At 37.6% G+C, this 14,949-nt stretch overlaps 1 protein-coding gene across 1 annotated transcript in view; it reads right to left on the bottom strand.

The window, feature by feature from the left end:
- LOC140980460 (uncharacterized) overlaps positions 1-14,949 on the bottom strand; it is a 95,742-nt gene that overhangs the window by 73,155 nt on the left and 7,638 nt on the right. The window contains exons 3-10 of the mRNA XM_073446276.1: positions 8,065-8,168; positions 7,039-7,134; positions 6,886-6,933; positions 6,195-6,245; positions 1,315-1,418; positions 1,057-1,174; positions 621-722; positions 290-490 (exon numbers count right to left, since the gene is read on the bottom strand). Of these exons, the coding sequence (XP_073302377.1) occupies positions 290-490; positions 621-722; positions 1,057-1,174; positions 1,315-1,418; positions 6,195-6,245; positions 6,886-6,933; positions 7,039-7,134; positions 8,065-8,168 (824 nt within the window). The remainder of the gene's footprint in view (positions 1-289; positions 491-620; positions 723-1,056; positions 1,175-1,314; positions 1,419-6,194; positions 6,246-6,885; positions 6,934-7,038; positions 7,135-8,064; positions 8,169-14,949) is intronic.

Below are 14,949 nucleotides of genomic sequence, written 5' to 3'. Positions count from 1 at the left end.
TTATTCGATATCTTATTGCTAAAAAATGGTGATCCTTAAACTAGACTAATGGTGAAAAATATGCCCGAAAGGTTAATCACATGTTATATGCGATTCAGAAGTGTTTAGACTGATTTCAATAGACGCAGCGACGAGATATTTGCCTCACTCCATTTCCAGCATCTTCGACTTTATACCACTAATGTGTAAACCATTTTCATAAATCAGCTTCTCACATCAAGAGCAGCACTATGAAGGAAACATATATAACATGCATGAAACAGATTTAACCATAAGTACAGATTCTCACCTCTGTGACTGTCAAAGAAACATCAGCAATGACAAAAGAAGCCTTCTCAAAAGCAATAGTTGGGTCATTTCTTTCCTGGTTCCCCAAGCGATCATACTTGAGAACTCCATTGATTGGTGAAACTAAATAGTTGCGGTCTCTAGCCCATGCAGACACTGAAGCATTACCTTTGGATGATTCATTAATCCCATCTTCAAAGACCTGTTGCCATAAACAAAGATACAGCAAAAAAGTGAATCTGTAAATTTTGAGAAAAAGGATAATATGTAAGACATAAATGAGACAGAATTACAAGGACAAAACCCTGAAATGCTTCAAACTGAGAATATACCTCAATCCATTCCTTAGGGCTAAGGTCCTCCCACCTTTTGTTCAACATCCAAGGATCATGGTTTGAATCGTGGTAAAAAGCAAGTCTTTGAAGTTGTAATGACTACAAAAAATAATGAAGGAGAAAACACAAGTTATTCTAGAAGTTCTACAACATGCGACATTTACTTGCAAAAGAAAACCCCGTAGAAATTTAAGGAACGATGACAGAAACCAGGAAACAGTTAGTCCAAATGTTCTGAACTAAAGAGACCAAAGACTTCCACTTACACAAAAAAACTTTAATATACAACTAAGATACATTCATGCTTCAATGTTGTAGGCATTCCAAAAGCCCTAATTCAAAGAACTTTACAAACTTCATGAGGAATTGGCAGAAATATAATCGAATCTGGGAGGTAACAGATACAACTTACAAGAAATGACCTGAATTATACCTTGCGCAATTTATCTAAAGCACCACTTGTGTCAAAGGTCTCATTTCCCTGTTCATCCATTGTAACAGCAGCAAGCTTTGCAAGTGTAACACCACAAGAAAATGGATGTCCTGCATTGCTGTAGAAACAGCACAAAAATTTAAGTAGAAAGAATATCATCTGGAGATATGACAGACAAAATAGAGCACCATTATTTCTGATAGCAATTAAATTAAAAATCAAATATTGAAATTCAATAGCTCCAAATGAAATGCCAACCTCACAGAATCTTCATATCTAATATGAACATTGCTAATTGAAATCTTGAGATTTCCAATAATTGTAGCAATTAATGAACCCAGCCAAGAAGTTCCAGCTGGTGTCTGCAAAAGGCAAGAGTACTGTCACATTAAACAAAAATCCTAAAAGACAACAGCATAAGATTTTTTTATAAGAAACGATATTTTATTAATAAATTAAAAGATGCTAAGTGGACTAGTGATCCACCATCAACAAAAACTACATAAGATCGCTGCCCTATCAATGATACATAAAAGCTCAATCTCTCAATAAATCTGATATTGAAATATTCTGAAATTCTTCATGAGCACCAATCCACGTAGCAATTTTGATCTTGATTTTATCCCAGCACTCGACACTCTCGTCGTCTATTTTTTCAAAAATTCTTCGATTTCTATCTAACCACACCGACCAACATATGTCGTGAACAACCACTTGCCAAAAAATTCTTCCCATGTTTCCAAGTAGCAGTCCAAGAGCCATAGCGAATAAATATTTCGTTAACTTCGGCACCATCCAAACCAAATCCAATTCTTTCAAAGCTCTAGCCCACAAGCCGATCGTGAATGCACAATGAATGAGCATATGCTCATGTGTTTCCCTCTCATTCCGACACAACACACACCACTTTGGGCACATAGCACATGAGGGCCACTTCTTTTGCATCATCTACGAGGTCAGTAACTTACCCAGAATTGTTGTCCACGAGAATATATGGATCTTTGTTGTAACTGGAACCTTCCAAATAACATAGAAATACGGAAAAGCGGGAAAGCTATTGTCGTTAAATAATGACACAGAAGGATTTAACTGAGAAAAGACCAGAAGAATCTCCACTCCACACGCGGATATCATCTACCCTTTCAATTAACCTTATCCTAACTCATCTAATAACTCGGTCAACTCTATAACTCATCAATCATCATCCCTCAAAACCCTTCGAAAATGCAAGTCTTGTGACTGGGAAGACGACGAATTGTCAAAGTGAGCAAAATAGGAAATAGGCATATTATAAATTGTGGGAAGCTGAAATAAATACAGGTAAAAATCCCTAGAGGAAGAATCTCCCCACCATCTATATTCCCAAAACCTAGCTTTGGTACCACCACTAACCTTTATCCTCATTAATTGTTGAAAAATCTGGTAAGATCGAGAAATAAACTTTCATGGGCATCTGAATGTAACTTTTCTTGCTAAATCCGCATCCCAACCATTCTCTTATAACCCGTATTTACTCACTATGATCTTCTTCCACAACGTCTCATCTTCCACATAAAACCGCCACCACCATTTCCCCAGCATAGCCTTGTTTCTCAAAACAATACTCCCAGTACCCAATCCCCCCCTAAACTTTAGGTTTGCACACATGTTCCCAAGCAACCAAATGACTATGTACATCATCATCAATTCCACCACAAAGGAAATTCCTTGAAATTTTTTCCATCGCATCCGCTATTCCCTTTGGTACGCTAAAAATGCACATGTAATAAATCGGCTGTGCGTTTAAAACTGATGCAATCAACGTAAACCTTCTCCCTCTTGACAGAAATGCTCTCTTCCAACTTGCCAACTTGTTCGACATCTTAGTCAGAATGGGTTCCCAAAGCGAGACTTGTAATTGATTTCCACCTAAAGGCACTCCCAAATATTTAATCGGCCACTTCTCTTTACCACATCCAATTTGCTGAGCTCACTGTCCAACTTCTTCACATTGGATGCCCAACAAAGCACTTTTTTCTCAATTGATTTTAACACAGACGTGTTGCAAAATGACCTCACAACTTCCACCAAAAATCTAATATGATCTTTTTCCTTAACAAAGAAAAGTGTATCATCCCCAAACCAAATATGAGATATATTTATCATGTCTCTACCAACCTCGATCCCTCTTATTAAATCCTTGTCCTTAGCTTTATGAATCAACCTCCCAACACATCCACTACCAAGTTAAACAAAAAAGAAAACAAAGGATCACCTTGTCTAAGCCCTTTCTGTGCATGAAATTTACTCATTGGCCTCTCATTAATCATGATAGAAAATGATATATTCGATACACATCATTTGATCCACCTTCTCCATCTTTCTCCAAAACCCTTCTTCCTTAATACAAAATCCAAAAAATCCCAATCTCCATCTCTTGAAAGAACTATACCACTATGTTCCTGTAACTTTTCCCTAATATAAACAATCTCAAACTTCCATCCATTCTTCCTACTTTCACCCTCTTGATTGTAACATTGTACCACTTCCATCGCAATTTTATTCACTGATTCGATAGCACCTTTCTTGAAATCAACGACACCTTTAGGACTTAGCCTTTTAAGAATCTTAACTTGCCGACCTCCAAACAAAGGTTCAGATTCACAAGTTTGTTCTCCCAATTTGTCATTTCCTTGGACTCTCTTTTGCTCTATTAAGGTCTTGACATGTTGCTGCACATTATTGATAAACACCTCTACCCCATCTATGAAACACGTTTTACCATACTTAACTTCATCGGAAGAAACCTTCGAGTCACACTTGTTCTCCATACTCAAATCTTGACATTTCTGATTGTGCCCAGTAATTCTTTCGTCGTCTCGTGGTTTCTAATTTTTAGGATCTGCCATATCTATCTTGTGAGTATCAACACTCGACACAAGATCACTACCCACACCGATGGGACCTTTCGCTCTACCCCAACCCGCAATCACTCTAGCTCCGTAGACCACCACTTGTGCGTAAGATCTTTTTTTATAGATGTCGTACGTTAATATGTTGACCGAATCGACAACAATGCGTATAACAATTGGTAACCTCTGAGTTAGGATCTGCGTGGAACTATTGATGAATCCACCTTCAAGACCCACAACTTTGATTTTGGCTGCCGACAAATCTTTTAGTAAAATAGTGTTTTGGCTAATGCTCAGCAGTCCTCCACATTTCTCTCATATACTTTTGAAAAGATCAGTCGACCACAAGTCCCAAGGTATCCTAAATATCCTCATCCAGCTATTACAGCACTCAAACACCTCTTCTTGCCTATTAATTTGTTGCCTCCAGCACTCAAAAGACAAGGTAACCCTCTTATCCAGAAAACATCTCTTCAATTTAAAATAAAAGGAGGCATCTTCTTCGTTGTTTGGCCACCAGACTGCTTTGTTAGCTTGAAATGGAAATATTTCAATATTTCTCTTAATTGCCTTCCCAAGAGTCACACGCACCCATTCCCATAATATATTAACACACTCCATTGTGATAATAAGTGTTGTACTCCAATTCTTAACCAAGCACGACCGAAAGTGTTCATAGACGCCTATGTTCCCCGAGTCGGTTGGATTCGGAATGAATTTTCCAGCCTTCGGTGATTGCTGCAAAATCTTCTTGTCTTCTCTTGTATCCATTCCATTGCCCCTCCTTTTCTGAATAAATTTGGACAAAAAGTTTGCCACACATTTCCACCCCCTCATACCAACCACTTGGTATGATGATGCGCTGCCTCTTGCCCATCCAAACGAATTTAGACACTTCCAGATAGCTGCCCAGGCCATTGACAATTTTATGCATAGATAATATTGCTCTCTTCCCTCTGAATCGGTTAAACTTCGAACATGTTTGTGGTTTGTTAATGTATTCCCACAATTTCGACCAAAGCCAATGAAATATTTCCAACTCCATAATTCGCGACGCTGCTTGGTTCAAAGTATGACTCCACTAGGTTGTATTCACTAGGTTGTACAAATCAAGATTAGCACAACTCAAGTTGCCACATAGCTAAGTTCGCACCCCAGTCATTTTCATTGAAAAAAAAATTTTCCGGTGAGAGAACGTCTGTATTGGGATATTCCGGCGAGGTTATGTTCCTTCCAATAAATGTTAGTTGGATCTAGTCTTGTCTGGTGCTAAAATCCCTACCGGGAAGAGTATAAGAAAAAAAGATGAAAGAAAAAGAGAAGCGAGAGGACAAAAAAGATGAATGAAGGGGAGAGCGACCACGTCGGCCGTTGTCCGGTGGTCGGCAGTGGTCGGAAGCTGGAGACTTTCAATATTAAAGATGATTTACCGAGGAGGCTGCCACCCCAGGTCGGGAACGAAAGGGGAGAGCATTTTCAAATTAGAGTTTTTTAGAGAGAGAAAATCTTGAAAGTTCAAGTCAGCAACAGCATAAGATAATAATGAGAAAACTAAAATCTTCCAGAACCGAGTTGTTAGACAAGTATTAACAAAAAAAAAAAGCAGAACCCAGTGCTTCAAGATATTTTCTATGCTATTAAGCACTTAAGTGTTTCATAGAAATCAAGCTGTTATTTGCTATCAAGTTTTCTTCTGCCAAAAAGCAATGGTTTCTTGACAAGGAAAAGCCACAAAGGAACATCATGGGATGCGATTCATGCGAGTTAATCAGTTATACTGCAATCAAGAATTCAAATCTAAAAGCTGAGAAGGAAATATGCCATGGAAAATCAAGAACTACAACTCTTAACACTTCCATTTTTTGTTGTTTCTTTCTCTCTGTACAACCCGAATGCAGAAAGGGAACATCCTGTCTATAGAAGCTTCAACTCTAGAAAAACTGGTAAATAGTATATGGATTCTACGAGCAATATGTATAAAGACTCCCAAAGAAAGAGAGAAAGGCAAAGCGTAAGTCATACGTAATGGTATAATGGTACTAGTTAGAATATACCCAATTTTTTCACTTCAATTTAAATTCAATAAAAACTGATTAAACATCGGTCGCCTAATTATGAGCTGCAGCATCAATCTAGTACTGATCGAACCACGACAATATCAAAAACTCAAGCCATTGATAAAATTCGTATAAACTAGAAAATTGTCATGCACAGCATGCAGATAGAGTTACGGATTTTCCTACATACATTTCCCGGCTTTGATCTCGATAATGCTTCAAGAGTTGCTGCTTCTGCTTCCTACAAAAGTTAAATTATTAAATGCAAGCACCAAAAGTTGCAAGAAATAGTAAATTTAAAGGGAGAAATTTGGAATTCTTTTAGTTCCAACAATGGCTTCCTCTTACAGACTAAATGATTCTGTATTGTACCTCAATTAAGGTCATAAAAATTTTGACAAAAATTAAGATCTTTGAATAAATAAATACGCAAACGTGAGGTAATTAGAGGAAATATTTGTTTCCAGAATATCTAGCCGATAATATTCTGTATTGACCATGTTCGTCTCATCTTAATAAAGTTTTTGGCACTAGCTTGAAAGTTTACTCGGTTTCTGATTTAGAAACAAGGATACTGCTAGGAGTAGGATTTGAGAGAATCGACGGGAAGTATTATGATTCTAATAATAATAATAATATCATAAAAGGATAATTACTACTAAACATTAAGCACTTTTAAAACTCTGATTCAATTATCTGGATCGGGCACCCGAGGTTTTGTCCTATTTACCCATTCTTGCTCATTTATTAGTAATTGCCTGGCTACAGCAATTCTTGATTCAATCCCTCTGCTTAAGCCATGCTCTCCCAAGATCGCATTGTGCTGTTTTAAGTGGTAATGATAACAGGAGGAAGCAAAAAAGAAATCAAAGGATACTTACATCAATCTGCTGTAGTTTGGCCTCAAAAAGCTTTTCCCGTTCCTCTTCCTTTTAGAGAAGAATATAAATTGCGCAAGGGTGTATGCATATAAGATGAATTGTTTACTAATAGCGCATTACATTTCAACAAGTGTGAAACGATAACATTCTAACCTTGAGAGACCCTCCATCAGGTGCAGGAGTAGCAAGAATAAACACTTGATCAATTAGAACAATGACCGGCTCCTTGCCAAGGCCTTTCCATGGAACCTAATTTGAAAACAAAATAATTCAACAAAAAAATCTATGTATTTTAATCTAACTATACTTTGGTGTTTGCCTTTAGTTCTAAGACTACCTTTTTTTTTTTTTGTGGGGGGAGGTTGGGGAGGTGACGTGGGTCAAGGAGGACCCCATTGAGATCTCTAAGTTTTAGCCTTTTACAGATGTCATTTTCTACCAAATCCAGACGAGGACAAGAGAGAATAAAAGTAATACGAGAATGAAAAGTTTCCAATTACAACTGTGCCTAACAATTTGACTGAAACATTAATATCAGGGTGTAACATGGTCTCATGAAATGTGCACGCAATAGCACTGCAAGACAACAACGGAAATAGTTCAGATTGCTGAACTTCTCTTTTCATGATACCTTTGCTTCTTAAGATATAATCCACACTTTAACCCTCACAATGTCAGAACAAAAATATTAAGCATAGCTTATTAAAGGACTACTCTTTCCACCATTACTAAAAATGTGAAACCCAAAGTATGAACTGAAGACCTTACTTTCACAACTACAACGATGTAAAGAAAAACCAGAATTCGGGCAAACCTTTCAAACAAAAATTAATTTCTTCCTTTTCCACTTCAGGGATGACTAGTCATCCACATAACTAAATAGAAGATTAATGTAACAACTAAATATTAACATGAAATAAAACCTCGGAGAACAAGCTGCATAATTTTCAAAAGTAGACATCTTTTAGGTTCGACAATTTCTCTCAGTTCTTATTTTAACAGCATATTTGTCTTATTTCATGTATAGGAAAAAGGGCTATAAATATAATCTTTTAACTGCTGCCAAATGAGAAGAAGGAGAAAAGATGGCAAAAGTGACGAAGATTAACAAATATACTTTTAGATCGTTATTCATCTGACATGTTAATGCACAAATAGCAACCCAAGACACAAAGTTACCTTCAAGGTTATAGTACCAAGGAAACCAGCTTTGACTGTGACAGGAAGCTTCAGGGAATTCAATGCTTCTGCTTTTAGTTTCAAATCCTTGAGAACCACATCACCTAAAAAAAACAGAACATACCAAATCCACCATTAGCATGCATCTCAATCTTAGATGGCATAATAAGCAATACACTGATTGATCACCAAGCAAACCTGTTCAAAGCCCACCATATATGAAGAACATAACCGAGCAACAATTTGAGTAAATTACAAAGTTATCATTTTACAACATAGAAAGGTACATCATATGATGAGGAGAACTGAGTCAGAAATTTTCTATGGCATACATCAACATCACTAAACTAAGGTGCGAAATTCTCCTAATTTCCTGCACTAAAGTTTTCTTGTGGCATACATCGCAATAGGTAAGATTTAATGCTTTCCTGTAGTTCGTGAAACATTCTTAAATTCGATCTTTAAGCTCAGTTTCACATTCTCTTAGGAGAATCTTTGTATAATACTCCATCTGCCGACGTATCAAATTTTCAGTGTTAATTACTCCATAGCATCTGTCCCCCAGTTTCTTCCTTCTTTTTTTAGAAAACTATACTATATTCATTAATTGGAAGCAATAATTACACATAGCGAATAAGTGATTCGCATAGAAATAAATAAAACATACAAAAGCCCTGCACTAATCAACAACATATATAACTCAAAGTTCTCACAAAGTATGAAATTGATAAGTTTTTAAGTTCTAAATTCTTCTCAATCCAGCTAGATGATCGACCCTTCAATCGACATTTCTAAGCTGTCAAAAATCTGTTTATTCCACGCCAATCATACTGACCAGCAAATACAATAAACTATTACTGTCCAAAAAATTATACCTCTTCTACCAAGATCACATCCAAGATATGTCGCAAATAGCTCATGCGAAGATCTTAAAGCTACCCAAACCAAACCCATCTCCTCCAAAGCAATTAACCAAAGAGAACTCGTGAAGAAACAACGAATAAGTAGATGATCTTAAGACACCACCTCATTCCAACACAACACACTCCAATTCGGACAAAGAGCACACAAAAGTCATTTCTTTTGCATCATCTCACAAGTAGGCAACTTACCCAGCACTGCGATCCACGAGAAGACTTGAACCTTTGGTGCGATCGGAAATTTCCAAATGACTTGAGCGAGAAAGAAACGCTCAAATGAGAAAACACCTAAAAGATCCACGTCCCAAACCCTGATATCATCAACCTCCTCAACCAATCTGACCCTCTCTAAAGATCCTAAAAAAAGCTCAACTCATCCACTTCATCATCCCTCATACCCCTCCGCAAATGCAGGTCTCGAGATAAAGAAGAGGAAAAGTCCTCCACCTTGACAAAATGAGAAATGGGTTCATATGAACCGACGATAGCTGAAATAAAATAGGATGAAGGTCCTTAAAAAGAAGAATCCCCAACACCTATCCTCTCAAAACCTGACCTTATTACCCCTTCTAGCCACTGCCTTCACAAACTGGTGAAAAGCCGGATAAATTCTCGAAATAAACTTCCAAGGACTTCTAAATGTACCATATCTTACTAAACATGTGTCCCAACCATAATCATATAACCCGTATTTGCTCACAATAACCTTCATTCATAACGGTTCATCCTCAACAAAACACCTCCACCACCATTTTCCCAGAAGGGACCAATGTTTCCAACACCCAAACCCCCTCTTTCTTTCGGTTTACAAACTTGATCTCACGCAACCATATGACAATGATCATCTCTGTCAGCTTCATCCCATAGAAAATCCCACATATTCCTCTCCATAACCTTCGCTACACCTCTTGGCACCCTAAAAAGAGACATTAAGTACATTGGCTGAGAATTCAACACTGCTGAAGTCATATTTAATCTACCCCTATACAAAAAAACTTTTTTCCAACTCGCAACTTTTTCGACATCTTCGACAAAACAGGTTGCCAAAATGAAATTTTCATCATTTTTTCACCTAGTGGTACCCCTAAGTAGATGTGGGGTCAATTCTTCCTCCCACATCCAATCTATATAGCTAACCATTCCACTCCCCCTTCTACACAATTCAGGCCAGCAAGGCGCTCAATTCCAAATTGATCTCAGTACTGACATTCGACAAAATGAGTTATCTCTACCAAAAAACGGACATAGCGATCATTATTAACAAAGAACAAAGTATCATACACAAAAAAAAAAAGACTCACACCTACATCTCTGAAAACCTCTTTATTCCATTTTATTATTTATAAGATCACTTTTTACACCTTTAAGTTTCATCATCAATTTGTACCGTTCCCAACCCTGAAGATCTATATTACTCCACCAAGATGATATTGTTGATTTCGAACTTGTATGATTCAACCACACATTCTCAAATCTAAATGGTGTCGGAACATACTTTGACTTCGAGGTATCTAGAATCACTAGAAAATTATCTGAGGTAATTCTAGGTGGAACTATTTGTCTGTAGAAAGGAAAAACACCCAATCCCCTAAAAACAGAAACGTGTCTAACCTGCAACAAATAGGAGAAGCCCTCAAATTCGACCACTTATACTTAGCATTCAAAAAGAGGTGGGTTTTGCGGCTCCAATTCTTTAACCAAAGTATCAAAACACGTCATGTTCATAGTTATGGGCGTATTGTTCATTTTTTTACTCAACGATCTCACGACATTAAAATCCCCCCTAAACACCAATTCTCACCACAAATTACTCTCAGTCCTGCCAATTCATCCCAAAAATTTTGTCTATCTCTCGGATTACATGGTCCGTAAACTACTGAAAACCACCATTTGTTATCGTCGTCGTTTTCAATTTGTATTGAAACTGAGAACTCCCCAATCAGATTCTTAACCAGAACCACTCGAGGGTTCCACATTATCAAGATCCCCCCATTTGTACCTAAAGCTGGAAATATCACCCACTCAACAAACTTGAATTTCCACAAACTTGCAATAAAACTCTTATCTACCAACTCTCTTTTAAATTCTTGTAGTATTACTATGCTCGGCTTTTCCTTACACAAAATTGTTCTAATTAACCCACTATGTCTACTCGAACCACAACCCCTAATATTCCAAGAACAAATCTTCATTTAACCACTTCACAGTCCCTATGAGTCGGTCTTTTCTAATAATTGATCCCAAATTTCAGATTTATTAACTTTTGTATTTGTTTTTTCTCAACCTGCTCCCTATTTCATTTGCTAAAATCACCTTTTCAACCCCCATCTTCAGAAGAGAGTCATCACTACCAACCAAATCTGCCGAACGCAATGCCGAACCTTCTACTTCACCTTGAGTCATTTTACCCTGCTCACCCTCAATAAAATTATCCACCAAATAACCCGTTTTTTTAACTAGCATTGATTGCCCCCCTCCCCACTCCTCTAGATACACCCTTAAACAACCCCAAAGCAAAGAAGGACGAGGATAGAAATTATTAAGATCGAAGAATTGCCTTAGAGATAACGACTGAGAACAAGAAAGGACCTCTACCACTTTAGGTGCCGAAGATTTCTCGCGACGCATCCTACGGTTTAGCCCCCAGAGAATAATCGAATGGACCCCTATATCCTCCATGCCCACATCAGACGGCACTGAAAAATCTGACTTTAATGATATAGGGTTGTCAGACACGAATGATTCATAGCCCTCTTCAGAACTACCCCTGTTCAAATCATTTAGTATTCGGTCTTCCACTTCCCAAGACCTCCATCAGCCAACTCCTAATAGTCCTCCCCAATCGAACCTCCCCTAAAGAAATCATCATCAAAAGAAGTGACCTTGCCAATTGTTGAGCTAGACTTTCTTCTACGGTAAATATTCTCAAAAGTATGCATCGGCTCCCCATTCCCCTTCCCCAAGATATTCCCAATTTCAAACCCATCGTCTGGCTTGTTCATAAAATGGATATAACCTCTTCTAAAGTCACCAACAACTTTAGGAGAGTTTTCCTCTTGAGAATCTTGATTTGCTTGCCAACTAGTAACGGTGCTGACCCAAAAGAATAACTTGTTATACTAGCCTTTTTTTCTTTACACATATCCCTATCTTGTTATATTAACAAGAACATCCACATCGTTGATATTACACTTACCATGTTTCTCGAGAACCCAATAAACATTTGTTGTTTCAGAAACTTCTCTCTCCTCTCGTCACCTCCTCCTCAACGATGTCGACATCTACCTTATCAGAACACTTGATAGAACCTACTCCCTCGTATGCTTTACGTAAACAGTTAGAATTCTCCCACCAGCCGTCACCCTCGCTCCATTAACCACCATCTAGGCATATGATAGACTTTAATAAATCTCACACGCTGATGTATTAACAATCAACCACTAATTAGATATCTAAGAGACCAACCTGCAATTGAACTTGCATCACACTATTAATAAAACTTCTTTCGGGCTCTACCACCCTGATCTTGGCTGCCTACAAGTCCTTAAGCAAAGCAGTATCTTTGTTAATTTCCAACAAACCTCCACACCGATTCCCGATAATCTTAAACATATATGCGGACCATAAGTTCCAAAGAAGTCCAAAGATCCTAACCCGACTATTACAGCACTCATACACAATCTCCTTCGAATTAATCTCTTGATTTCATCTTTCAAAAGACAAAATGACATTCCTTTCCAAGAAACATCTCCTCAACCTCAAATAAAAATTAGAATCTTCATCATGGTTCGAGCACCACGTTGCCTTATTAGTTTGAAATGGAAAAATTTCAATGCGCCTCTTGACTTGACTGCCTTTTTTTCATATATAGAAAACTAAACTTTATTATAATAACAGAAAGTTTTATAGTAGAAGCGGATGAGCAATCCGCAAGAGCCGTTACAAGGGAGGTCGAGTGTTGCAAAATAGTCCGTGTACTTACAAATACTAGTGATCTCCTTAGCTTCAATATTCACAATAGGCGGCTTCCTCAAAGCATAATTAGCATTTCAAAATGAATGAGTAACTCGCTCTCGACCTTCATGATGACGTACCAGATTTTTTTTCTTTCCACGCAAAAATTTGGACACATTATTTTCCAAACATGACGTGTTGCTTGCCACCTTGCTGAATAAATTTAGTTACATCCAAAAGGCTTTTTCTTTTGTTGATAAATAGAAAGCACTACATTGTTGCCTCTGAAACGATTGAAAGCCAGACATGCTTTGAGATCATGCTTTGAGATTATTGATGTAATCCCATAACTTCAACACAACCATTGGGCACTGCTGAAATCTACTTATAACAAGTAACTTGCGTTTCTAGTTCTTTTTGTCAGACAAATTGAATTTCCTCCAGCTCCCAACCTTATTATGAACAATTTTTGTTCATCCTTAAATTCTTCCTCCAATCGAGAATAATATGGATCTCAGTACACCCTCCAAGACTGAATAACCTCCCTGCTCGGAAATCTCATCATCTGCTGCTACGAAGAAATAAGAATTTGGCTAGATTGCTTCGTGGCTGGGTTAGTGTGTGTCTATAGTGCAATGCGAGCAGAAAAAAGGCTAGGTGCTAAGCATTTGCAGCATGGTTCAAGGCTAGAGATCGGTTGCTAAGGTGCGAGGCTGGGGTTTGCTGGCTAGGCTAGAATGCTTGTACCTGACATAAGACACTTGCACATTCATCATAAATAGCAACCAACCCCTTTTTGCACTATCAGATTTTGGATCAATCTTCAGAAGGTATTCAGCTTTTACCTAAGTTGTTCACCAACCTCTTCTCTTTATTCAATTTATGTTCACAAATGCACAAAAGTATAGAATATTTGTTTCCCCTATTCCGATATTTTTTATAAGAAACGATATTTTATTAATAACAATATGAGAAAGAATACATCAGTGGACTAGGGTCCACTCTCATCATGAAGCACCCAATATCCCCTATTCCGATATTGATCCTTAATGTTAAGGAATTAAATGATAACTCAATATTAGCTTCATAACAAAATAAAACAATCTGAATGGCTCCTCCAAACATGCAAAAATTAAAAAGTGCATAACAAACTACACGACAAAAGAACGAATAGCTTGGTGGCGGAACGTTTTATTAGCCTTAGTTGAAGAAACATGTCGGACGCATCATTTAACATTGTCCGGTTTGCCAGAAAGCTAAAGGTCAAACAAAATACTAGCCTTTATTTACCTACGCCTATTCCAGAGACAAATTAGTAAGATTTGACGATGGGCTCGATTCTCGGTCAACCAAGAACTAATTTTGGAGTTGTTTCAATCCTTGTTGTGGTTGACCGATTTTCTAAGATTGTTTACTTTCTGCCTTGTAAGAAAGCCTCTAATGCATCTCATAGCTCAATTTTTCTGAAAATTAATCATTTGCATGGTTTTCCTCGTTTTCTAACTTCTAATAGAGATGTAAAAATTCCTAAGTCATGTTTTGAGGATATTGTGGAAGTTTTTCGATATGTCCTTGAAGTACAGTAATGTGAGCCATCCACAGACCGATTAACAAATCGAAGTGGCCAATTGTAGTGCAGAACTGGGATGTGATGCAATTCCATAGGTTGAGTTTACTTTCGGTAGTGTGCCCAATCGTTCTAATAAGACACCTTTTGAAGTTGTCTACAGCAGTGCTATGAAGCATATTGTGGATTTGATTCTTCCTCCTCCTACTACTGATGTTATTTATGATGAGGAAGATTTCGCATTGCATATCTAACGGATTCATAGTGAAGTGATATCTCGATCAAGCTAGCTCTAGGTACTAGTCCGCAACGGACAAACATAAACATAAGAAGATTTTTAACGAGGGAAATTCAGTAATGGTGTATTTGCATAAGAACAAATTCACTGTCAGCAGTTACAGTAAGCACAAGGACAAGAAAATTGGTCGTTTGTTTTCAAGAAAA

This window comes from Primulina huaijiensis, chromosome 7 (genome assembly GCF_012295235.1).
Source record: "Primulina huaijiensis isolate GDHJ02 chromosome 7, ASM1229523v2, whole genome shotgun sequence".
In the NCBI taxonomy this organism is placed as follows: Eukaryota; Viridiplantae; Streptophyta; class Magnoliopsida; order Lamiales; family Gesneriaceae; genus Primulina; species Primulina huaijiensis.
Note: the sequence above shows the minus strand (reverse complement) of the source record. Positions and strands in the feature narration are given on the sequence as shown.